Genomic DNA, 26,414 nt, shown 5'->3' with positions numbered 1-26,414 from the left:
TGAAGGGCCAGGAGTCTCAGTAGCAGAAGCAAAACGGCTACAAGATGAAGCTCAAAGATTACAAGATGCATTGGAGACCTCCCAGGAAGATGTAGAGGCCCGCATGGCCATGGCTTTCAATCAAAAAAGGCTATTCCTTGCTGAGATCCAAAGCCAAGAGCAGCTGGTGCAAGAAAAATCAGAAGTACTGGCCGAGTATGGAGGATGAAGCTCATGGGAGAGGGATTGAGGTTGCTTGAGCTTGCCTCAAGGATCGTGGAGCTACCGGTGTGCAAGAAAGAGGAGGGTACTCGATCGAGAAAGGTAAGCTCACTACACCCATAAGGTAGGCATTGCGCGTCGGCTATGTGAGAGGTAGCCATGGCCGCTCGGTTCAAAACACTTGAGCAATAAGTGGTCTGTAGGTCTCGGGGTAGAGCTTGTAGCTCCCCTTTAAAAGTTTAGGGTGACCACGCTAGAAATGTGCAAAAGCAAGCTTGGAGAGCTAGAAAAGAAGTTGGACAATTGAAGGAGGGAAAATAACATATTTCAAGATACCCCACATGGATCGAATAGAAAGATTGACTACATGCAAGATGCAAGCAACATGTGCACTAAAGAGGATAACATTTTAAGTCAATGCCTTCTAAACTAGATTATATTTTTTATTTACGAGGCATTGTTGAGAAGGTTCTAACAAGCTACACGTAGAAGTGGAGTAGGTTACATGAGCTAAGGGTATGTATCCAATGAAAGAATGAGATCTTGTTGAGGGTTGAGGGCTCCAATACCTTGGCTAAGAGAATTAAGGATGACATTACCATATTTGAGTAATGCTTAGACAAGCTACACTAGCAAGGGCCGCCTAATGTTGAAGAGCTAAATGAAATGGAGGCCGATTTGAATGCGTTGAAGCACATGCCCCATTGATTTGGAATCATTAAGGATTCATAGCTTCTTGTCCAAGAGGCGGAAGCTCAATAGGTACTTTTGCCTTACCTTTTGGCACAATCATTTCCTTTTGGTAGCTATTGTACTCTTAAAAATTTTGGATCATTTTAGAACATTATGAATCTTTTAGCACTTTTTTTCGAAAAGATTGTGCACATTTTGAAACCCGGTGGTAGATTTTGGTATATTAGGCTTGGTGTTGACCCTCATATGCACTAAATGCCTTATGGGTCACCAGTAAGCGAGGGGGACTCCTCATTACGACGAAGGGCACACACCTCGCTTGGCGGTGACTCTCATGTGCACCAAACTCCCTACGTGTCACAACTAAGTGAGGGAGGCCCCTTACTGGGGCTCGATGGTGAACCTCATGTGTGTCAATCATTGTGAGGGTCACCTCCAAGCGAGGGGGATCCCTGCAGAGGGCCCCCTTATCACTTAATGGTGGCCCTCATGTGAGCTTTTTCGGAGGATACCCCATCACTTGGTACCTTTAAGGTATTTTTGGTTGGTGTTGTTTGGTACTTTTTATTTTTGAATATAAAATATTTTTTGGTACTCCCCCCGTCGCTTGATGGACCCCCCCATCCCTTGGTGGTGACCCTCATGAGAACTTTTTCAGAGGATCGCTCATCACGTGGAGGAGGACCCCCCATCACTTGGTATCTTTACATTATTTTTTGTGTTGTTTGGTACTTTTTATTTTTATTTTTAATATAAAATATTATTTGGTGCTCCCCATCACTTGGTGGATCCCCTATCCCTTGTCGAAAGGCCCCCCATCTCATGGTGGTGACCCTCGTGTGAACTTTATTAGAGGGCCCCCATTGCTTGGTAGTTTTCAATATTTGTGGTATTATTTGGTACTTTCTATTTTTGAGTATCAAATATTATTTAGTACTCCATTGTACTATTTTGGGACCTTTTTGCACACTTTTATTACACATGTTATAGTGCATTTTGCATCCAACTATTTGTGCATTTTGATACCTTTTGAAATATTTTGATATATTTTTTGTGTATTTTGATACATTATTGTGATTTACCTTATGGTGCTTTTTTGATACACAATTAGGATTTCAACTTTTCTCATGCACCTCGGTGCCTGCAATGCAATGTGCAACCTTCAATGAGATCATTTATACACACAACTTACCAGCTAGTTTTGTACGATTGCAGCTCTTTTACACAAGTTGCAATCACACCTGGAAGTCAATTTTGATCCTCTATGGGAACCTGATGTGTGATCTACCCATGCACTTAGATAGTGTCTCTATTGGGAAGTAAACTACAAGTGGCCAACTGATTTGGACAAGTCTTGGGATTGTAGGGTAAATTGCAGTGTTGATCGGCTCTATGGTCACACTTGCAGGTTTGTGATCCAACTAGGGTTACTCGGTAATTAGTTCACAGCCTTTGGTATGTTTGGGAGGTTTTGATGGTCCCTAAAAATGTATTCTGGTTCAAGAAGCCTTCCAATTCGGACGTCTGAGTTGTAGGTCTTTGTCCATCTGAGTCCCAAACTCAGCCGTCCGAGTGGTAACTTTAGCCAATCTAAATGGTTGGTTTTGACTTAGACAGGGGTGCCCGTTCAAGTTCGAGTTGGTGTGTCCAAGTGGACAATTTGGCCAGTCGTGGGCTATCCGAGTGGAATTTAAAGTGTTTGAGTGGACCAACTCGGCCATCTGAGTGGGGATTGTCCAAGTCCGAGAAGGGATATTCAAGTGGACAAAAGTGACTCAAGTATTTGTTGGGAGTAAAGGCGCCTCCGCCTAGCCGCCCGTGTATTACTACATTGACAGTCATTGCCATTGCACACTGCAGGTGGCGGGGGCCCATCACCATCACTTTATTCTCTATTCTTTTAGTGACAGTTTGAATAAAGGAAGGCCCGGTCACACATCGTGAATATTGGAGTTTCCAATTCTTGTCTCTCTCTTTCTTGCTCTTGCTCTCCCACTATAGCTCTCGAGTCCAAGCTTCGATCCATCTCTCCCTTTCAACTGGTATCAGAGCTCGGCTTCCCGACTCTTGAGCTTGGTTCATGGCATTCTTAGCTTCCCATCGACTTCCTACTCGCATTGGGTCTCCTTCCCGGCAGCCATATCCGACTCCTTCAAGCTCCCGTCACTCCTCCCCGGCTTCCCGAGCACCTTCCCAGCATTGTTGGGCACCTTCAGGGCATTACATCAGAGGTATTTGATTATTTTCTTCAGGGTTTACTTCAGTTCTCAAGTCACACAGGCTGTGAACAGTTTGGGGCAGCCACCATTGAAGCTCCATTGCTTCATATCTTCATTGCCCCTGCTCAAGAACCCTTAAGGCTTGGTGTGTGCCCGCTTGGGCACCTACTTGAGGCTTGATGTGTGCCCCCTTGGGCACCAAGCCTCAAGAACCCTTGAGGCTTGGTGTGTGCCCCCTTGGGCACCTACTTGAGTCCCTACTCCACCCCAGTTGTGCCACGTGGGCTGCAAGCCCCCTAGGATAGCAGCACATGTTTGTGCCTGTTTCCAGGCCCCGTCTGCTTCACACCGGTCCTCCTCAAGCTCCAGGCCATTGGGCACTTCCACAGGCTTCATTTGAGGCATTTGCACATGCTTTGATGCTTGCTATTGAAGGTCGAGCATTGACATTGCTTCTGGGCTGATTTAGCACTGTTTTGGGACTGTCATAACAGTCCACAGACAGTTTATAACAATGCTACAATAACATTTGATTCTTATGCTTGCCCGGCATTGTCATTTGATGCCCGGTTGGTCCCGTATGATGCCTACATGTTAAGGGAATGTATGCCTATTGTTTGGCAACCATTTGGCACTGATTTGGGATTGAAATTTCTTAGTTTTTGACAGTCATTTCATGCTATAATAAAAGCGGGCTGAAGCTATTCTACATGTTTTGGGTTATGCATATTGGTTCCAGCCTATGTCTTGGATATATGCCATGAAGTATTGATCTTTGGGGTACGACTTTGAGCTTGGATTTCATTCTGGATGCTTTTGGAAGAGCTTTGACATTACGCACTCGTTGACATGGTTCATGCTTGACAGTGGTATATGCTTTGACAGTGATGCTCCTTGGGTTTATGCATACCCGTTGCCTATGGCTTGATGCTCATGTCACGGTTGATTACCCTATGCATACGTTGAGCTTGAGTGCTCATTGAAGCTCTACCTTGGATGCATTTTGGATTATTTGAATAGTCTTGGATGTTACTTGGCTTTTCAGAGTTTGGATTGGGATGTATTTGATGTCTTACATGCTTATGGATGCTACATATGGATGCTCTACCGCCTACATGTTTGGGATGTACTATTGATGTATTGTCTTGGACTTATGTCATTGGCACTGTGTCTTGGCTTTGCTTGAGCTCTTGAGCTCGTACATACGGCTTTTGTGCCACTGGGAGCATTCTTGAATGCTTATCGGACATTGAGCACATGTTACTTTTATGCATTGAGCAGTTACATGCTATTGAGCAGTTACAGACACTTGAGACTTTGGGATTTCTTACCCTTTGGGATGATACATTATATGTCTCGGTTCACTGTATGCTTATGAGTTGAGTCTCAATTTTGGATCTGTATCTTTGTGAACTGACACCTACTTATGTCAAGTTTTGGTAGTGGCAGGAACACTTTGCCCCGTTGACTGGGGGGTGTGCCTACTCACTGGAAGATGTTTGCATGACATACTTGGGTGTTGGATTCATGCTTATCAACCGTCATATGCTTATGCTATGCCCGCATGATGCCGGCTTTGGTCTTGGCAGTATCCGATTGCCTTGGGATCTGATTTTGGCACTGTTAGCTCTCTTTTACTGAAATCTGAAATTTATTACAACAAGCATATATGTATGGACTGACATGGATTTTTCATGCTGAAACATTTTGAAATGATGTACTTTCATTAGTACTTGGTGGGCACCAGCTTTGGTTCCACTTTTCTCACCATTTTTCCTCGATTCTAGTGATTCTTTGGTCATTTTCTGCAGTAAATAGCAAGCAATTTTGAACTATCTACAGTCTTCTAGCCTGCATTATGGTGAGTTCGTCCACTGATCATGCTATTTTCAACATCACTAGGCTTGATGGTACGAATTACTCTTATTGGAAGAGCCAGATTTGGCAGGTGTTGGTGCAGAAATCGCAGATCAAACCTTTGAGGTTGAGCGGGCATCCGCTTGCAACTGTGCCAAATGAGGAATGGCTTGAGCTTGATGAGTTATGCAAGTCCACTATTGTATTGTCTCTCACAGAACAGGTTCATTACAATGTCTTTGAGGAAGAACAGAGTACATGGCAGTTGTGGGATAAGATCAAGAATCTCTATGACAAGAAAAGTCCAGCGAGTCAGATGTATTGGCTAAAGCAGCTTATGGATCTGCGCATGAAGGAGAATGTGACTATGTCTGCTCATTTGAGGCAGTTCCATGCTATACTCAAGAACTTGACTTCGCAGGACATCACTTTTGCAGAGGATGTCACTCCTCTTTTCAAGCTTGGTACTCTTAATGAGTCATGGAATGTATTCCGCACTGCATTATGTGCCTCTACTGCTACCTTGAAATTATCTGATGTTGAGAGTGCTCTTCTGTAGGAAGAGGTTAACTCTAAGAATTTGGATGCCTCTCGTGTGTCACACGCTATGAAAGTTAGAGGCAGGAATGATAGATATGAAAAGCATGGCAGTGGTAGTGGCTGTGGATGAGATTCTCAGAAATCTCGGTCCAAGTCTCGTGGGAAGTCATGTAGCAAATCCCGTGGCAGGAATGCAGATGTTACTTGTCACCATTGTGGGAAAAACGGCCATATTAGGCCACAATGCCATGAACTGCATAATGAAAGGCGCAAAGATAAGGGAAAAGACAAAGTGCAGGATAAGTCTTATGATCGCAGCATAGTGCCTGCAAAGTCCAGTGTTAAAATTGAAGAGATCAATGTTATGCAGCCTGAGGATATTGATGATGATGATTATATCCTAGCAGCTTCTTCTAGTACTTTGCAGATGACAGAGATACACTCTATGTATGCACAATGTTGGCTCTTGAACTCAGGTGCATCCTTTCATGTGACACCTTGTCGAGAGTGGTTTCATTCATACCATACTATTTCAGGTTCTGTGCGCTTGGGTGATGACAGTCCTCTTGATATTGTGGGCATTGGTGATGTTAGGCTACAGTTTCCTTTTGGTAACAATTTTGTTATGCAGGATGTACGTCATGTACCTGCTTTGACATGAGTCTCATGTCAGCTGGACAGCTTGATGACGCAGGATATCATGTATGTTTTGGAGACTCTGCATGGAAGATCACTCGTGGCAGACTTGTGATTGCGAGAGGTGCCAAGGCTGGTAGCCTCTATCCCTTGATTGCATCACCTTCTTTCCTTGATCATGTTTTGTCTGTGGGTTCTATCCCACATGTATCTCTTTGGCATGCCTGTTTGGGCCATATGTCTTTGAGGGAATGAAAATGCTTTCCAATTTGCAGTACTTACCGCCCCTTGATTATGCATGTTTTGATTCATGTGAGCATTGTCTTTATGGCAAGCAGACTAGGTCTACACATAACAAGTTTGGTAGGCCACGCATGAGTGAGCCCTCGGCATTGTACATTCGGATGTCTGTGGGCCCATGCCTTGTCAGCTTATGGGTGGTGCAAAGTATTTTGTTACGTTCATAGATGATTGAGAGTCAATTTCTAACTAAATCACTGCACCAAGTCAATAAATGACAACCAAGACATGACCAACCAAAAACGGGCATAAATCAGCACGAAACAGTCATCAAGACCCTGAGCAAACATCCAAACATGTCACCAAAGCATCCGTCAGTGAGTAGGCATATCCCCTCGACAATAGGGCAAAGTATACATAACACTGGCAAGAGCTGACACCAGTAGGTGTATACTCACAAGAGTGCAAAGCCCAAGGTCAAAAGCAATTCCAAGATATCAGTGCATGAACCATGCAACATGTAAGTGTAGAGATTCCAAAGTCTCAAGTATATGCAAAATGCTTAAATAGAGTAAAACCTCCTGCTCAATGTCAATCAAGCATACAAGATGCTCCCACTTGCTCAAAAGGCAGATAAACGAGCTCAACAGCTCAAGCAGACCAAGTCAAAGTACCAAAGACAGGTAACCAAGACAATGCCTCAATAACATCCAAGGTCGTAATGGAAAAAGCCAAGTCGTAACGAAAAATTCAAGTCAATGTCCAACTGCTCAAGGGAATACTCAAATGAATGTCGAGACGAGCTCAACAAACAACTGCCATCTATTGCCAAAGCATAAAGTATTCACCAAGACATTATAACCTGTACCGGGTAGCCTAGGCATAAACCATGTCATAGATGAAATGCCAGCTGCAAAGAAGTGTCAGTCAAACCCAAATCAAGCTCTAATCTCAGCTCAAAAGCATTCTGGAGACATGTGGCATAGTCCAAATACATCATGACATCATACCGAGTAGCCGGGAGCACCCCATGAGACCAATAGGCATAACCCAACTGTAGCATAAATAGCTTCAGCCCTGAAGTTTCCAGCAGCATATAACCTCTATAAACTAAGCATATCAGTGTTCAATCCAAGCTCAAATCCATAGGCAAACCATAGGCATACATTGCCGTATATATAGGTACCAACCGGGCATAATCGGGCATCAAATACCAAGACCTGTAAGCATAAAATTGAAGTAATAGGTGGCTGCCCTATTTTGGACAGATCTGGGATTGTTCAAAACAGTCAATGGCTGAGCTAAATCAGCTCCAAATGTGTCTCACATAAGAGGCATAACATCCACAAGTGATCCAGTATCAATAGACATTAGTAGAAGCATCACATAAGCCATAGGCATACAAATACATGCTGTCTCATACCTGAAATCTATTGCAAAATATTCTGTCATCAGAATTTGGCAAATCAGACATCACCATCTAGTCTCGAGTGTGCCAAAACCCCAAGTTAGACTCTTATCTTGCCTGAATCAGATTCTCAATGCCCGAGATATGACAAAAAGAGTGATTTTTGGGCCAGATTTTGAAACAGGCGCAAAATAAAATGTGAGCTGGCTGGGGGGGTCTGCTGTCCCATGTGTCAACAATGGGGCCCAAAGGGGGCACAAATGGGAGCCAAAGAAGGCCTACACCAAGCTTCAGCAAGCCTTGATAGGCTGGAAGCAAGATCTAGGTGAAGGAAGCTCCAAGAAGTGTGAGTTATGGCTGCCCACAACCTATGAAAACCCTGTTTACCTAGACCTGTGGACTGAGATAAATCTCTGAAATAATGAAGCAATATCTCAATGTCAATGCCCTAATGGTGCCTCAATAGGCCGGGAAGAAGCTCGGGAAGTCGAGGAGTGACGGGAGCTCAAGAGAATGATCTATGGCTGCTGGGAAGGAGACCCAATGCGAGTGGGGAGTCAATGGGAAGCTGAGAATGCCATGAGCCAAGCTCAAGAGTCAGGAAGCCGTGCTCTGATACCAGTTGAAAGGTGAGAAGGATCAAAGCTTGCACTCGAGAGCTATGGCGGGAGAGCAAGAGCAAGAAAGAGAGAGACAAGAAATGGGAACTCCAATAGTCACAATGTGTGACTAGGCCTTCCTTTATTCAAACTGTCACTAAAAGAATAAAGAATAAAGTGATGGTGACGGGCGCCCGCCACCTGCAGTGTGCAGTGGTAGTGATTGTCAGTGTAATAATACACGGGTGGCTAGGCGGAGGCGCCTTTACCCCCAACACAAGCTTCCACCAATGTGAGCAAATTTCGATCTTCAAGTGTAAAAGAGAAGGTGTGAATGAGGGTTTGTGAGAGGGAGCTAGTGTGAATGGTCTTTATAAGGGTAATCTTTAACCTTAGGTTTTAGGGGCTAGAGATTAAGGAGTTTTTTTACAAAAAACGTGATGAGGCATGAGCAACACGCGCAAAATTTGACGCCTCTTAGAATGCATTCTTTTTTTTACGTCTATGCAGAAACAAACTCATGTGCATTTCGTTTTGACACAAAGCCTTGACCTCTACTCCCTAAGCTTAAAAAAACCACCTCTTCTTTCTTTTCTCTGTCTTTGTTAGAGAGAAGCACACCCCCTGCTTCTTTGGACAAGCAGTCCCCTTGCTTAACAGAGCACAAGTAGGGCCCCTACTTGATGAGCTAAGCTGCCCCCCAGCTTAAGCAGACCCCTAGCTTAAAGAAGCCTTCTGCAAAACCTCAAGCGATACCATGTTGAGAAACATGGATCTAGAGCCGTGCTAGCTATGGCGGATGCAGGTTATAAACATAAAACATGATTGAGATAAAGAATCGTAACTCAAGTGAACTAGGTTCCAAGATAGATTAACTTGGACTCATAAACACAATCTTGAGTGACATAGGATAATCCTATATATTTGAAATGAGTGTCAAGTACATGCTTATATAGCTTTTGGATAGTACCATTGTACCTCATTGTGCTTATGGGATTCTGTCATCTCTTCCTAGAGCATACATCATATGTCTATCCTCCATACAAAGCCACTTGTGGGCAAGCCTCTTTTGGGCACACATATGAAGCATCATTTGCTATTCTCAACACCAGAAGTCTTCAACACATCTACACTGTTCTTGAATTTTTTGCTTGATAATCTAGCAAAGAGATTCTTAGAAAGTTCATTCTTAACTTGTATAAGGAAGGTCAGGTATTTTTGCAACTTTGCTTGTTATTGGCCAAGGTTCTAAATGTTTTGGTTTCAAGGGAAAAAAATCTTGTTGGTCATGAATTGCATCTCCTTTTTTAGGTGCAAGATAGGAGTGCCAAGACAATCCATCAGGTTTTCCTTGTTGGTTGCCAAGTACCATAGAGCTTTGTACTTGGAGCTTCTTATTAAGACAATTTATATAGGCTTGACAGTAGTTTCTTGTTTCCTTTAGGAGGTCGTTGTTGGTGCGATTTCTAGAATTAACGAAGCCCACATTACTTTTCTTGGCATCTCTTAAATAGGAATTTGTCACATTTTGTTGCTTGAGAAATGATATCACCTAAATGTATGAACCTTTTGCATTGTCAATATGAGATCCTTGCATGTCATCATTCAATCCCCAATGAAATTAGATAATAAAATAATCCTCATACCAAGTTAAATCGTAGGCAAGTTGCCACAATTCAGATGCATAAATTGATACTGGTCTAGATCATTGTCCTCGTAAACTTCTTGTTTTGGTCTTAGCATCAACTCTAGCTCTATTAGTATCTCTAAAGGTGTTTGAGAATTCTCAAACAAAAGCTTCAAAATCATAAAGTAGAGAAGATTCCATATCAAGTAAGGGTGCAAAACAAGAGAGGGCTATACTTGAGAAAAGTGTGCTAATAAGTTTCACATGAGAAGCATCATTAAGAAAGCGCTCAAGCTTCATGTAGATGAATAACCACACTTGCTGCAAAAAGCCTCTAAACTTTGATCTAGTCCCATCAAACCTTTCAAGTGGGCCAACCTTCAACTCCTTCTAGCTAGGCAGGTAACAACAAGATGTCAAAGGGATTGTTTAATATATGATTGCCTCTCGTAATTCTTGGGGTTGGTTTTGAAGGTCTTGGATGGCTAACCCCAAAGCTTCGGATTTCTATGCTTATAAATATGCATTGCTCTTACAAAGTTCTCAAACATTTTGCAAGGTGGTGATGACACTTTCCATCATTGTATCCATCACAACTAGGTATGACCAAAGTATGGGATCTTACCAAATTATTATAAAAACGATAAGAACTTGGCAAGGACAAGGGTCGTCGCCTCACAACTTACAAGGAATTAAGTTCTGTGTGATTGATTGACGGGAAAATACTTTAATTTTAGGGTCCCTGGTCAAAGAGATTGTTTGTTTTTGGAATTTAAAAGTGATTGTGTGAGTGTGATAATCAATATCAGGATTAAATTAATGTCTAAAAGGTATTTCAAGGATAATGTCTTATGATTGAAGAAGAAGAAGAAGAAGAAGAAGAAGAAGAAGTTGATTCTTTATCGAAATCTAAGGAATTACAACAATATACTTCTCAATACAAGATTGATACAATGGTATTTACAATAAGACTAGATCCTCAATACAATATAAGATCTTCATATAAGACTAGATCAAATACAAGATAAGATAAGAACTAGAGATATATGGCTTGAATTGAAGCTAAAGAGAACTTACCTTGTAGGAGCCCCACAATGGGCATTGGTAAGACTGAAGGGTTTGTAGCCCAAGACCCCTATTTATACTAGAGTTGCGGAGGTTAGGAAAGAAGATTAAGAGAGGTTAATAGGAAGCTTTTAAACGATGATATCATTGATGACATAGGTATTGTTGACATGAGCAACGACATGCAATTGATGTAAGCGCTAATGCATATAGTACTCTAGAACCTAAACATTCAAAAGCTAATAACACATAATGAAGTAATTAAATCTTTCAAACTTAAAGATAGAAAAGCTAATAGCTCAAAAACATCAATTTTAGCTTTAATATGAAGTAAATAATGGCTAATCACATAAAAGCAAAGGAGATAATTGAGTCTGCATAGAGAACCTCTAAGAGATAATAACTCGGAACACATCAATGTAAACTTCTATGTGTCAATGGGGTCATAGCCTAGCTAGTTTGAGTGTGGGTTGAGTTTGATGGATGCATGAGTTGCACTTCTCCCTTGGCACAAAGATCTCAAAGGTCGGCTCAAGTGCAAATAGCAAACTGAAATATGTAAAATATAATAATGACATTTAAAAAGAAATAAAAATAATAAAAAATCTTTGTGGGTGGTGGTGGGAAGTCTTTTGCTAAAGGTAAACGACGCTCTCTTCATGACTGAATGAATGAATGGATGGATGAACGAGACTATCCACACACAAATGCACCTGCAATTGCTCTGCTGATGCAGACTTGATGCTTCAATTCGGCCACAACAGCCATCCATACTCTCTGTTGTAAGTGCTCTGTTTCGCTTCCCATGATTACTCAGAAGGGGCTTTCCTTAGTTGCCTTCTGCAGGCAATCGGTATGAAACCAATAATTTGCAAGCCCCATCATTAGTATTGTTCTGCCATAGCCAGACAATTCTGGACACAAGCAAATGCATCAGAGTTTACTTCAAGACCATGGAAGCTAGAATACATTGGAAATGTGTTGAGGCTTTGCCTTGTAAGCACAAGAAAGTTTAGACAAATTCCTACTATAATTCCCACATTGTGAAGTATGACAATATCATGAGTTTCTGTGAGGGAGGGACATTATCCTAACTAGGCATGATTGGGGGCCGGTGGCTGAGGCTGGCAGCCCCTACCCTCCATTGCACCTAGCTAGGTATGTGGTGCCTCCCAAGCATACGCTATGATGTTGAACACTATAGGGAAAAACAAGGGACAAGAGCACGCAATCCCCCTGCCCCCAATCATACCTAGCCAGGTATTTGGTCCTTCCCCAGCAGAAGCTCATGATGTTGAACACTATATGGGAAAACCTAGGGAAAAGAGCCCCTTCTCCCACATGGATAAACTTCTTCTGAAGGTCTAATTGTCTTTCTTTCTTCAGTTCAATTTCTTACTCGATGCAGCGCTCATGGCCACCTAAATTCATCCAAGTAAACATCCTTGGTTGTTGAATGATGAGTTAATGATCAATCAACCTGTCTATAGAAGGTGTCTGCATAACCGTTCTTGGTTATTGAATGATGATTTTAGGATCAACCAGCCTGTGTACTGAACTTCTTGATAAGATGGTTGTATTGCCTTCTTAGATAGATGTATCTGCTGGATCTGGCAGTGCAGCATGAGTGAAAGTGCATTGAATCAAATGATACCTTTGTGAGTCCTTTGGTCCATATAAGATTATGTGTGTTGTAAACTGGCTGGTGCCCAGGGCCATGTCCGGCATGCAAAAGGATTTCATGCGGGATCATATTTGCACAATAAGTCCAATAACTTTGCCAATAAGATGGTCTAGATTGGGGTTTCATCTATTTTGTTGCCATTCATGTAGTAGCTAATCAAGACCACCCCTGGGACATATGCATGCTCATTAATTTCTTTATGATCATCAAATCATATGTAGCAAAAGGAGGGAAGGGATGGCTGCAATCCATCTATCCATCAGATCCCATGTTGGCAGTGTCTCACATTGAACCTAACCCATGTCTGTCTTGCTGGTTATCTGTGTGGCTTAGACGTGTCCAGGAATTCACAGGGTTTTTGGCCCTTTGCTAGTGTGCGCACGCCCACACACAGCCACCCAACCAAGGATCATTGTCTCACAGAATAAAACGCGAGCTTCTTGAAGGCTCATAAGCGGACCCCATTTCTTTGTCACTGAAAAGGTGAAAATTTGTGGCTAAGATTTACACAATAGTTCAAAGTTTTGCTGCAAGGATAATGATTGTTGAAATTCCTATCAATGTTAGCACTTCACCAAGTAGAACTTTCATTGCGATGTTTTGCCAGGCCATGCTCCAAAATGTGCACTGCTCATACAAAACTTTCACGGGCACTTTACACCCTCCATCACTAATTCTATTCTAAGAAGAGATGGTTGAAAATGTTCATTTTCAAGAGCTCTATTCTAACAAGTAATACCTAAATTTTCTCTTGAAAAGAATGCTCTATATATTTTGCAGTTGCCACCATAGGAAATCAGCTACTACGTTTGTTGTCTTACTCTGGCTGAAGATGAGCAGAGGATTGTTGCACCCTAAGTTGAATCATGAGGGAGATGAACTTACATATGGTTATGTATAAAACTTAATACTTTCTCTTTTACTTTATTTCTAGGTTGGAAATTGCTTATGGCATCCACGTCATTATCAACTGGGTTGCATGGCACAGTATCTCAATCAATGCTAAATACACAGAGTGAGTTGAAATGCGGCAAGAGAAGGAGGCTGCATGTTATATGGTCCACATCTCATTACAGAAGACATATTCTGCATCAGGGATGCAGCTGGCAGGCACACAAGAAGGAAAGGATGGGGCATGCAAGAGCCCTTTCTGAGGAAGACCAATTTCCTAAGGATGATGAAAGAGACGGCAAAAACTTTACTGATGTAAGTTGTGCTCATATGTTTGTCTGTAGGCACTGAAAGCACATGCATATGTGCCCATTGTTGCATGCTCCTTGACTCTCTTTTTGTTTGTTTAGTGTATTGTGCATGCACATGGGTGTGCAATACAAGCAGGGGTGCCAACAGGCATCTTGCACATGTGCACTCAGCTGTAAACTGGTCTACTCCAATAGCCCTAAAGATTGGTTTGGGCAAATTTTTTTAGTTTTCAGCATGAAGGCTTGGTAATGCATTTAGAACTTTCTCAAGCTCACGACTTGACACATATTTGCAATGCAGTCTGATCTGGAGGATACAGACCATGCATGGGGCTAGGCCATAGTGCATGATATGATTGTATTATGCTAAATTGGTTTGAGAGAGAGCAGTGCAGTATAAGCTGTCCTGTATTTGTAACAAGTAACACATCCATACAATCGGAGCATGATTTTATTTTCAAGAGTGAGGTTTGTTTTTAAGTTTTTTGCTAAAATATGGAAGCCTTCTCTCAAGCAAGTAAAATTGAAGACTGCAATTAAGAGAATGAGATGGCTTATAAGCTCCAACTTCATGCTGCAAGTAAGATACCTCGACTTTTTCCTGTAAGCTAGGGAAAAAGTTGGGTGAAGCTAATATTCTCGTCTCAGGGGATGAATAGTGGACTCTTTGATAAGCAATCTCGTCATGAGGTAGAAAGAATTTTAGATGTTTGTATATACGAATGAAGAATACTGTTTACTAAGGGTTTTTGGTAAAGTGGAAGGATTGTTCACAAGATAGTTCAATATGGTAGTGTGTAAGCACTATTTAGAAAAGGTTTCCCACTTTGCAATTAGACCTGCCTAGATTTTTTTCAAGGACAAAAGTGGTTCTCAAGGGGGAGGAAGTGTCATGTAAACAAAAATGTTAATTAGTTAACATGGCATTTATGAGGAAACACCTTAAGGAGCCTCAGTTGTGACTGTACGCGCAATATAGTGCACATTTACTAGGACCGTGATCATAATTTTATAGAATAAGGTCGTTATGTTGCTGGGGGGTGAACCATGCAGCTTATACTCTTTTCTCTCTCTTCTCTCTCATGTTCAACGACAGAAATCCTAGTTGATAAATTAGACTAGCAAGCTCTTTTATCTCATCAATCCCATGTTGATCTTGGCTTGCCTTGCATCAAATGGGCAGTCCACCATTGAAGTGAATTTCCTTGCAAGAAAGTTGTGCTTGCCTTGTCTATTTTCAAAGATTTTGTGAATATAAAGGTTGAAGCCTTCAGCCTTGTGGAGATATGCTAGGGTTTCCAAAAGAAAACATAGAGTGTATGACTGCAATTGGACCTAGTGAACTCCAATACTAATGCAAAAACACAAAATGAAGACTTTGCACAATTGCACAAGTGAGGAAAAGATAACTAGCATTATATAATATACCTTATTTCCATGCTAAGGATCATTCCTTGACTCTTCTGATTGCTATCCATTCCCAAGATAAGAGGTGCTTGTGTGAAAGAGAACTTTCTCGACTTTAAAGATATATGCAAAAAATGTTCTATATATAGGCATCTTTTATCCTCATAGTGGATAGCAATTGTACGAGTCAAAGAAAGATTCTTACCAAGGAATTAAAGTACACTACATAATGTTAAGGATCTTTCTATAGCTCATACAATCATGCGGAGTCAATATTTGGGTATGTGAACTCCCTTATTTTGCATAACCAGGTGGGTGAGCCATGTATCTTCTATTGCCCCATTCAAGAAGGCATCATGCATACCTCTCTTCTATTGCCCTATTTAAGAAGGCATCATGTATGCCCATTTGGTATACATTCTATTTGTTTTTGTAAGCAAGAAAAATGAAAAGTCTTTTTGAATTAATTTTGGCAATTGGAGCATCTATTTCATCATAATCTACTCCATGATTTTGAGGGAATCTTTTTGCAACCGACATGGCTTTATGCCTTAATTCAGCCTTTTTCTCTTTGTTCTACTTGATTCTACAACCCCATGATTAACAAGACTATTTATTTCCTTTTGAAAGTTCACACAAATCTCAAATGCTAGTTTTTTGCAAAGCGTTTCTTTATATCTATTAGGATTCTCCAATTTTTGGGACAATTTGCTGATCATTCAACCATTGCTACAAGATTGTTCTACCAATGCTCATTGACGTTCATATTATTAGCAATCACGTTTGTCATGCACTCTCATCTCCTACCTTTGAGCCTTAGTCTGAGTAAGACGGGGACATTAGGAGTTCTGACATGTTTGTCATGTGCTTTGACGGAGGAATGAGCTCTATTCAGAGCAGGCATTTCTCTTCTCAATCAATTTAGTGTGCATTTCTTGGTTTTTCCAGGCACCTGTCAGCCTGTGCAGCCTCTACAGGATGTGATCCACCTTGTCTACCCCTGTTGGCATTTTGTCCCTGCTACATCAGCATTTTCTGCATTTTATGGTGCTGGTCGGCCAGACTCAGCTGGTCAACTGCCAGATTTAGTGGCTCAGTTCGCTGGTCGGCCAGTTTAGGGGCATTTCAACTATTCATAGCTGGTCACCTCTTTGTGGCAGATCATTCTTTTTCTCTCTTCTGCAGGGGAACACTCAGATTGCAGCATTCTTCTCTCTGTCATTTGTAGGGGCTGCTGGGTGCACACTCCATCTCCGTCTCCTTCACAATGTCGAGTGTTGTCATCATTTTCTAGCCTGGTCTAGTGCCCTCACTGAAGTTGTGGTTTGTGTGCAAGAATTGATGAGTCCATCATTGTATTCAGCATTCTTTCCAAATGCAGTGTAGATTTCTCTTTCATTCTTATTTTCTTCTTTCTTCTCCTTTTCTCTCAGTGTTCGTGTTCGTCTTCCATTGTGCACTCTCTCATGATATCATTGCCTAAGTGAGAACACGGAGGTTTTCTTTAGAGAAGACCACTCTACTATTGAAAACACAAATTTTCAGCATGTTGTTTGCTACAGAGAACGCAAATTTTTGTGTTTTATAGGTGCTTTCGACGTAGGTTGGGACATCTACAACTATTCTCTTGTAGGTGTAGCTGATTATTCTCTCCATTTGGGCTCTTTTACAATCAAACACAACAAATTTAGTGTGTTTGCAAGTCTAGAGACATGGAATATCAGCGGTTCCAAGGCTTTGATGACTCAGATGAGGAGTCTATTCCTACTCCTTCTGAGAGGTTGTGTGACTATCGCGAAGCTTGGAGGTCCAAGCCTCGTTTTGAATAGGAACCCTCGCTAGATCAATCGCATAAATCGGAGCAGCCATCTCCTCCTCCCTCTCTTCATGTCGCCCTTAGGGCTTGTCCTTTTGGCTTAGGACACCTATGATGGCACCTTCTGTATAGGTGCCTATTCTTCCTTCTCTACCTAAAGAAGACCATTTGGATAGATCAAACTACTTCCTTTGGTCTTGCAAAGTGGTGTGTGTTCTTGATACCTTTGATCTTTGGGCTTTTGTCATTCTTTGTATCATCCAAAGACACTTGTCCATAAGATCACCTTGGAGAAGAAACTTTTGATGCTTAGTATTGATGATGCTCCTTCCATGAAGAATTACATCAACAAGTTGGAGGATATTAGGGTGAGCTTGCATTCCTTAGTAGCATGATGTCTTTAGAGGATAGGGCAATGATTCTTGACTTAATTGCCATCTTCGAGGTACGATGTCTTATACACCAATCTTCTTACATTGAGGACCTGAGAGACTCTTCTATGGGAGGAACTAGCCCTATTGGTCTTGGAGCATAATGAGCGTCTCAAAGAGGTAGGAACGAGTGGATCCAACTCCACAAAGGCTTTCACAACAAGTATGGGAGGGGGGAATAAGAAGAAGGAAAAATCAAAGGACAAGCACAAGAAGGAGAAAAAAGAGTGTTCTTCAGGCTCTGGCACAGGTTGAGAGCAGCCTAGATGTCCACAATGTGGGAAGGGGACACATCTTGAGAAGAAATGTTGGCAGAAGTACCATCACCTTCGTTCGGGAGCGAATGATGGAGCTAAATCATTTGAGCCTTCCTCTACCTTTATATTAGCTATTACCCCTAAGTTTGCGTTTTTTTATATCCATGTGTTGGAGGAGCCTGTGAAGATATTTTAGGGTTTGCACTAAGGAAACATAGAATGTACAACCATGATTGAAACACAAAGACTTAGACAATAACATCCAAAACTCAAACCCTAAATGTGAAATGCAAGACATAAAATGCAAGATGTAAAACACAAAATACACAAACACAAACAAAGAAGAGAGAGAACTTTAAAGTGAATGAATGGATGCTGTAAATGAAGGAAAGAATGTTCAAGATGCTCAAGGGCAAAGTTGTCCAATAGTTGGTGGCTCTTGTGGGAGGGGATTAAGGGAGGTGTCAATGTGTATTGTCCATTGGAGATGGGTCCCAAGTGTAGTAACCACTAGTTGTAGTAGAGGTTGACGAAGAAAAGTGCTGAAAACACAAAAACAATCTGATGTAGATGATGGAAACGGATCATTAGGAGCAATGGGAGGTTGGGCGACGGTTGTTGACCATGTAGCATTGGTCGCTAGGGATTGGACAAATAGTGGAAGAGGGCTGATGGTGGTTGAGACCTGCAAGATAAGGATGGGGCTGAATGGTGGGCAACCTATCTATTTATAGATGTGGAAGGATTCTCCCAAATTATGGTTTTGCATGTGGGACACAAAAACTCTCTAGAACCACTTCTGGTTTAAAGAAACTTTTAGTAAACTACTATTTTGGGGCTCTTTTAAAGAGCTAATCAGAGGGTAATGAATATTTAGCTCAACACCCCTTCTGAGGCCTAAAACTAGAACTAAGAAGGGGCTGGAAGAGAAGCTCAAGCCATTTTACCCCAAGGTGTCCCATCCTAAAGCAGCTAGGGCATTAGATAAAGGGTACATGTTGGCTGCCGAGTGGCCTACCAAGACTGCAAAGGTGATGGTTATTTTACGAAGGGAGTCCAAGTAGTCACCCTAGAGAGGACAGGGCATTGGACAAAGGGTGCTCGTTGGTTGCTCAATTAGAATAGATATAGTTTGTGACCTTTCAAGTAACTATGCCCTGCGGGGAGAATGAAAAGGGATGGTTAGATTGAACATATCACAAAACAAACAAGCTAACCCGACCATTCGAGGTTATTGATATCAATTGAAAGGGTGAAGTATGGTGAGGTGGTGGTAAGGTGGCGGAAAACCATTGATCATGATCTGCCCATGTGTGCTCTGCACAATGAGATGCATAGTAGTATGCTACATGATAAGAATGCACATGTAGCAAGTGCTCCAGTGCCGTCATCATTTTCCAGCCTGATCCACTGTTGTAACTGATGCTATGGGTGGTGTGCAGGGACTGATCAGTCCATCGTTGCATTCAGCATTCTTTCCAGATTCAGTGCAGATTTCTCTTTTAATCCTGCTGTCGTCTCTCTTCTCCTTTTCTCTCCATGTTTATGTTCCTCTTTTGTTGCACACTCTCACACATACAATCATAATTGGACTCAAACCCGCTTTGAATCTACCATAGATCCATTTGTAGACTTCAGCCTACTGAAGGTAAGAATTAGAGCATCAATTTGTGTCCAACTTAATGGAGCGAACTCTCACACAGGCATGTAGCTCTGGGCCCTTGAACCACTTCACTGTTCTCTCACAAAATGAGTGGTTTCTTGCAACAGAACTATCCCAAAATTACGTTCTTCGCTACGGAAGTGTCTAGAAAGTGCTCTAGTGCTGAGATCTCTAAGAATGAAGGAGATCTCAGTAATGGATCTCCAGGGCTTCTGAGCTGATCTCCCATGCATAGGTGACTGATTGAGCTGCTACCCCAACTCACAACATGTTGCACCTTTGATCTCCATGCATGGAACAGCCAAACTGTGCTTCAGAACCGATAATACAGCAGCAAAACTGGGTGTGGGTGCCGCGAGAGAGAGAGAGAGAGAGAGAGAGAGAGAGAGAGAGAGAGAGAGAGCTGCAAATGGCAAGATAAGCCTTTCTAATCACATCACCAGCTAGATAACCCCATGATCTGTATTAAATGCCTTTGGTTGCCCTTTAGATGGCTAGACTTTCATTTAGATGAGATCCACCACCCAATGTTGGCCAAACTTTTATGAATTTAAGTCCTACTGCCCAAACTTTCACTTAATGAGAGTTTCACCCTTTTTAACCTTAGAAACTCACAGTTTCAATGTTGTGAGCTCATTCTTTGGTCTTGCCCTTGTGCCCACTTGTGCCACAAGGCCTAGAATTTGCCTGTGCATCTCCAATGCCCGTGTCCAAAATTGCCAATGCAATGGTACCATGTTGAGAGCTAGGGGTACTAGAATTAAAGTATCTACATTTAAGATTCTTGTGTAAAGTTAATTAAAAAGATTAAGAGTTGATTTTTTCACATTCAGATAGCATTGCATAGGTTCTTTACGAAGGCAATCAAATTTAGTCATGCACCATAGGCTATGCCAAATGACTTAATGTAGGTCCCAAAATACGTGAGTAAGGCCAAAGACTTGGCACAAGTTTGAGAAATATCTCGACATCTATACTCATCAACATTGGGAGTTTCACACCTTGGACTTCGTAGAAAATCAGATCACACTCCCAAGTCTTCTAAAGTGAGGCTTACATGTTGGAGATGCATGGCACATCCACACTTTTGACAAGAAGCCCCCAGCCATTCCTAGTCCATGAATTTGTGGTAGAACTATCAGGGTTTCACTTTCTAGGATCAAAGATATGTCTTAGCTATATTCTTTGTGTGTGTAGGTTGTATCTATCAAGCTACTCTGTGCTTTTTATTCAAGGTCTTTTGTTCCCTTTTGTTTTCTTTTTGTGAATAAGGCAGGTATATGTAGCTTTCCCTATTGTGTAAAATTCATATTCACACTTCACTCACATGCAATGCAGGCTGATGGAAAAGCATTTAGAGAGAAGCTTGAAAACATAATAGGGGATGGGGATGCCAATTTTTCAGGGAAGGATCTTGCTATGCTGATAAGAAACAAGTATGGTAGATCATATGATGTTCAGCTTATAAAAAAGGTAATTAAAGCTCATCAATTACTTGAGAGATGACATTGATTTATGCCTAGAAAAGGACTGCTGATTTCAGGCTAAATTCACATTACAAGATACACATGCTAATGTGTCAGGTACTGCTTTAAGACAACTAGTAAACTTGTTTTAATAGGTTCTAGTTTCCTTCATGGCATAGGGTTAGTGTTATTCAGTATGAGCTTTAAATGGTCGAGTCAGAACATCATATTTCTGCAGAAGTGAGAAGTCTATCTAAGTATCGAGCTACAAAGAATGTCATCTTTAAAGCTATACAGGATATAGATCTGATGTGGTGTTTTCTGTGCAGGAATTTATGGGGAGACAATTATTAGCAATGAATGTTATGTGGAAATATCGTGAACAGGCATGCTGCTAATCTGCCTTTTTTTGCTTGTGGAATCAAAAGAAAGATTAACTTGTTTGTATGTTTGTTTCACTCATTGTAGGAAATCAATCTGATTGTTGGATGTACAGCGCTCATTTCCACTCACTGAGGAAGAGTACTTGCTACATCTGGATGATGTTGCAAACAACTTGAAGTGTTGGGGTGCTGTTTCTTATGTCCGGAACAGTCTTGCCAAGACAAAAGAAAGGCCTCGAATTGGAAAGGTGTGCTTCATTTTTTGATTGCTTGTGTAAAGTTTGTTATTTTGTCAGAGGTCAATTTCTTTATCTGTACATCAAGGCTGGTTTTTTGGAATTAAATGATCTTGTTGCTTCATGTAGTCTATTGTTATCCCTGATATGCTTTATTTTAACAATGTCTGTTTTCTGATTATATGAAGTATAATTGTTAATGTCAAAAATGTATGTTTTGTCTGGGAACCGGCTTTGCAATCAAGGCATTTCGTGTTACCACTTCAAGGGGTGATGGACCTTTAGAGTTTTAAATTCACTTTGCTTTTCAGCTTGGTACAGGTGCACAGTAGTGTAGTTGTCAAGATGACAACATGTATCAAAAATAATAGTGCACAATGCTTTCAATGCAGACCTCTGCTCCAGCACAGAGGAACATCCTTTACTTTTCACTTGTGAAGACCCATTGTAGGTTCAATAGCTCGTAACCTTGGCTTCCAAACCTCTTTAGCTTGCTTGTAACGTTGAAATCTTGATCTTACCCCCTCCACAGATAAAGCCACAAGAATCCATTTTAGTCGATCACAATTTGCAGTAGCAGATATGCACATTCCTTTTGTTCTAGCTTGGTGGATGCTGCTCAGCATGTTTTTGCACACACGGTTCGATTTAAGAGCTCTACTGCTCGAAGGCTGGGGCAGTTTGTGAACTTAGCATGCATTGCATGTCACAAATATGCACAGGGAAACAAAAGGGGAAAGAACAAATCAGAGATGTGATACCAGATGTTTTCATACAACAGGGCCTGCAGGACACATGAACTATAACAGTCTCAATAGCTTGGTGAAAAACAAATGAGAGGATCTGCTGAGATAAATTTTTTTTGTCAATTTGTTCTCAGTTCTATGAATTGTATCTGTTCCAAAGATATGCAGTATATCAGTGACTTTAGTGAGGCAACTCCTAAGCATCTCTTGTAATTTGGGACTGAAGTGTGGAGGGATGACACCAGTAGACAATGGGTTTTTTCCACCATAGAAAGTAAAATTCTGTTGCTGAATCCCCTCAGAACAAATGGTCCTAAGGCAAAGTACAAGGTTAGCCATGTATAGACTTCCGAGATATCACAAATGAAAAAACAAAGAGGAAATGTAATACATGACCTAAGTAAACGACCAATCAAGTGGTCTATAATGGTAGACCATGTGTGAATCAAAGTGAAAGAAAGTGTGAGAATCTTGTATCTTCAGAAAAACATATTCCCTTCTGTTAAGAAATACGGATCTTGAGCAAGGTTAGCTATGGAGGTCGGAAATCATAGACAAGAAGCATGATAATTAATACTAGACAAGACTCTTACTCAAGTGAATTAGGTTTCAAGATTAATTAACTTGGACTCATAAACACAATCTTGAGTGGACAAAGGCATAGACTGAAAGTACAAAGTACAATTGCATTGCATTCAAATGATTGTCAAGTACACTCTTTTGTAGTTGTAGGATGGTACCACTTTTCCCTCACTGTGCCTTGTTAGCAGTCATGCTTGTCATGCCTTGTCATCTCCTACCTGTGAGCTTCTCAGTCTGAGTCAGACGAGGACTTTAGCAGCTTTGACTTATATATCACTTGTTTTGACGGAGGAGAGAGTTCATTCTAAAGCACTCAGTTTATTGCATTTCAGTGTATTTTCTCCTCCCATTGGGATTTTATGTGCATTTCTTAGGGCAGTTTTTGCATTCTTTAGCCATGCCTCACCTGCCGGACATTGCCCACCCTTTCTGGGATTTTTCTGAGCATTTTTGGCATTCTTACCAGCATTAAATGCTGGTTGGACATATTTTTTGCCTTAAATTTCAGGTCGGCCAGTTTTTGGGTTTTTTGGCTATCTATAGCCATTTCCCACTTGGCAGTCAGTTAGATTATCATCTTCCCTCCTTCCTTGGCAAGTGCACACTCCAACTTCGTCATCTTCCTCGTCTTCGGTGCTGCTGTCATCATCAGCTTGATCTGGTGCCTTCATTGACGTTATGGGCTGCGTGCAGGGACTAATCAATCCTTTTGTATTCAGCATTTGTTTTGTTCAGTGCAGGTTTCTTTTCTTCTTCTCTTACAGATTGTCTCTCTCTTCCTCTGTGTTCGAGTTCCTTCTTCCGTTGCGCACTCACGTGGTATCAAAGCATGGTATCATTGCCTAAGAGCGACATAGAAGCTGACTTCTCGCGGAGACCACCCAGGCTGCCCAAAACGCAGCCAAAATCACTTGCGTTTTTTGCATCTATACCCTTCCTGTGCAGAGCCGGCCCTCTCTAAGGCAAGGCGGCTTCATCCATAGCTTGGTGACCTCATTTTGAGGCTTGATAGCAACATCAAGGTGGCAGTCGTCACCATTTGGGGCTCTGTCGGCATCTACATCAAGGCGACTATCCCTTTCACTTGGCGTTTGCTCCTCTGCTCAAGTTGTCATCTTCTGTGGACCAGTCGTCAACATCATAGTCATTTCTCTTTGCAAACGCAAGGTGCTACATCAGGTGACAGTATTCGGCAGAGCATCTACACCAATTGTAGCTAACGTCCTCCTGTTTCATCACTGTTGTCACATTAAACACGGATTTTTGTGGGTGTTTTGCAAATATATACGAAGATGTCTTATCACCAATTCTTTGCTGACTCAGAGGATGAGGTCTCTATTCCTTGCTCTGAGAGACGGAGAGACTTTCGTGCTAGTTCACGCTATGACCGGAGGTCACCTAGCCCATTTGTACGAGATCCCTTTATTCCCTGTTCTCTCCATGTTTCACAGAAGGCTCATTCTGCTGGCCTTTATATGCCTTCCATGGCATCCTCTGTACAGGTGCTCGTACTCCCTTCTTTCTCCAAAGAAGATCGGCTTGATGGTTCCAACTACTCACTTTGGTTATGTAAGGTGGAGTGTATCTTTGATACCTTTAATCTTTGTGAGTTTGTTACCCAACCTATTCCCCGTCCAATGGAGGATTCCACCGTTGGATCATCGATGGATTGTGTGGCCTTATGGGATTGGCTCAATTCACAAGCTCGAGCTTTCCTCTTTATGAGCTTACAGGCTTCTGTTCTAGTGCATGTGCGCAGGTTGCGGAAAGCAACGGAAGTGTGGACAAAGTTTGCTTCTTTGTACCATCAGAAGACATTTGCCCATCGGATTACTCTTGAGAAGATATTACGGATGCTCGCTGTTGATGATTCTTCTTCCATGAAGGATCATATCAATAGGTTGGAGGACATGAGGGATGAGCTTGCGTCCCTTGGCAGGATGATCTCTTTTGAGGATATGGCCATAATTCTTTTGACTAAGCTGCCATCTTCCGAGTTTGATGTCTTCTACACCAACCTTTTTACATCATGGACCCATGAGAAGCTTCTATGGGAGGAGCTTGCCCTGCTTGTTTTGGAGCATGACAAGCGCGCCAAAGAGGTAGCCAATGGATCCACCTCCACCAAAGCTTTTGTTGCAAGTTTGGGAGTGGGGACACAGAAGAAAGGGAAGTCACAGGCTAAAAGACAGGAGAGTTCTTCAGGTTTTGACTCCGACTCGGAGAAGCCTAAATGCCCATTCTGTGGGAAGGGGACACATCCAGAGGAGAAATGTTGGAAGAATTTGTTAGCTTGCCTTATTTCATTGTCAGTCTGTCATCTCTTGGTTGTGAGCTCCTGTTAGAATTTGGCAGGAGACAGAGGAGCTCTGTCAGTTTATGTGTTGCTGATTTTGTTGTGTATTCCCTTCTCGGATTGCTATCCGCTTGTTTTGGCCCCTTTATGGGATGTCGGCTACTTTTAGGCCAGGTCGGCCAGTTTTGAGGCTGGGGGGCTATATATAGCAGTCCTCCCTCCCCCCCACCCCCCATCAGTCCCATACACTGTCTTGCAGATTTCAGCACATTCTCCCTCTGTTCCCACTCCGGCATTGGTGCTGCCACTGTTTCTAGCCAGATCTGGTGCCCTCACTGACGCTCTGGGCTGCGTGCAGGGACTGATCAGTCCACAGCTTTGTATTCAGCATTCATTTCAGTCAGTGCAGATTTTTCTTCCTTCATTTTCTGCTCTTTCTCTCTCTCTTTTTTTCGTAAAAGGTCTTTCTCTCTCTCTCTCTCTCTCTCTATGTTCGTGTTTCTTCTTCCGTTGCGCACTCTCACATGGTATCATCGCCTAATTGAGAGCACAGAGGAGAGCTTCCCTAGAGAGACACCATCCCCTTCTTCTGCTGCTGCCATACCTTCGCCATCAGTGAGGCGACCATCCCTGAAGGTCTCCCACATTGCGTTTGTTGCAGGCGACCCCTTTTGTGACTGCCACGTCGCCATCCTCTCCTTCCTGTTTGCGTTTGCAGCAAGGCAGCCTCATCTACAGCTGGGCAACACTCCTACTGGCGTTTTGCTATTCTGGCCATGTTCTCGACCATCGGCGGCCCTTTTCTTGCTGGCGACTGCATATCAACTTGTGTTTTGGTATCTAGCAACTGCTCCTTAAGCGTTTGCATCATCAATAGTTGCGTTTTCAGTATCTGGTGCTAGGCGACCTCAGTTTCTTGTGTTTGGCGGTGTGATCGGTGACTGGTGACCCCTCTAGCGGTTATCCCTCGGCATCAACAAACTTTGTTTGGTGTGTTTGGTGTTTGCAGATTTGGAAGATGTCTTACCAGTTTTCAGGCTTCGATGACTCAGAGGATGAGCTTCTTTCTCATCATTCCTCTAAGGGGAGACAGGGGTTATCTGGAGTTTCATGATCAACAACAGGAGGAGTCTCCTCGTTCTCGTCCTTCTTCAGTCCAT

At 42.1% G+C, this 26,414-nt stretch overlaps 1 protein-coding gene across 1 annotated transcript in view; it reads left to right on the top strand.

Moving 5' to 3' along the window:
- The first annotated feature begins 11,713 nt into the window (after window positions 1-11,713).
- The window catches only part of LOC148011907 (uncharacterized), a 55,710-nt gene continuing 41,009 nt past the window's right edge, over window positions 11,714-26,414 (top strand). Inside the window, exons 1-5 of the mRNA XM_087670882.1 lie at window positions 11,714-11,867; window positions 13,704-13,975; window positions 20,884-21,018; window positions 21,341-21,397; window positions 21,508-21,642. Coding sequence (XP_087527008.1) covers window positions 13,718-13,975; window positions 20,884-21,018; window positions 21,341-21,397; window positions 21,508-21,642 — 585 coding nt within the window. The 5' untranslated portion in view covers window positions 11,714-11,867; window positions 13,704-13,717. The remainder of the gene's footprint in view (window positions 11,868-13,703; window positions 13,976-20,883; window positions 21,019-21,340; window positions 21,398-21,507; window positions 21,643-26,414) is intronic.

Source organism: Lygodium microphyllum, chromosome 28 (assembly GCF_053477565.2).
Source record: "Lygodium microphyllum isolate KBCC chromosome 28, Lygodium_microphyllum_v1.1.10, whole genome shotgun sequence".
NCBI classification, from domain to species: Eukaryota; Viridiplantae; Streptophyta; class Polypodiopsida; order Schizaeales; family Lygodiaceae; genus Lygodium; species Lygodium microphyllum.
The sequence above is the reverse complement of the archived record's forward strand: the minus strand, read 5'-3'. Positions and strand labels throughout refer to the sequence as shown.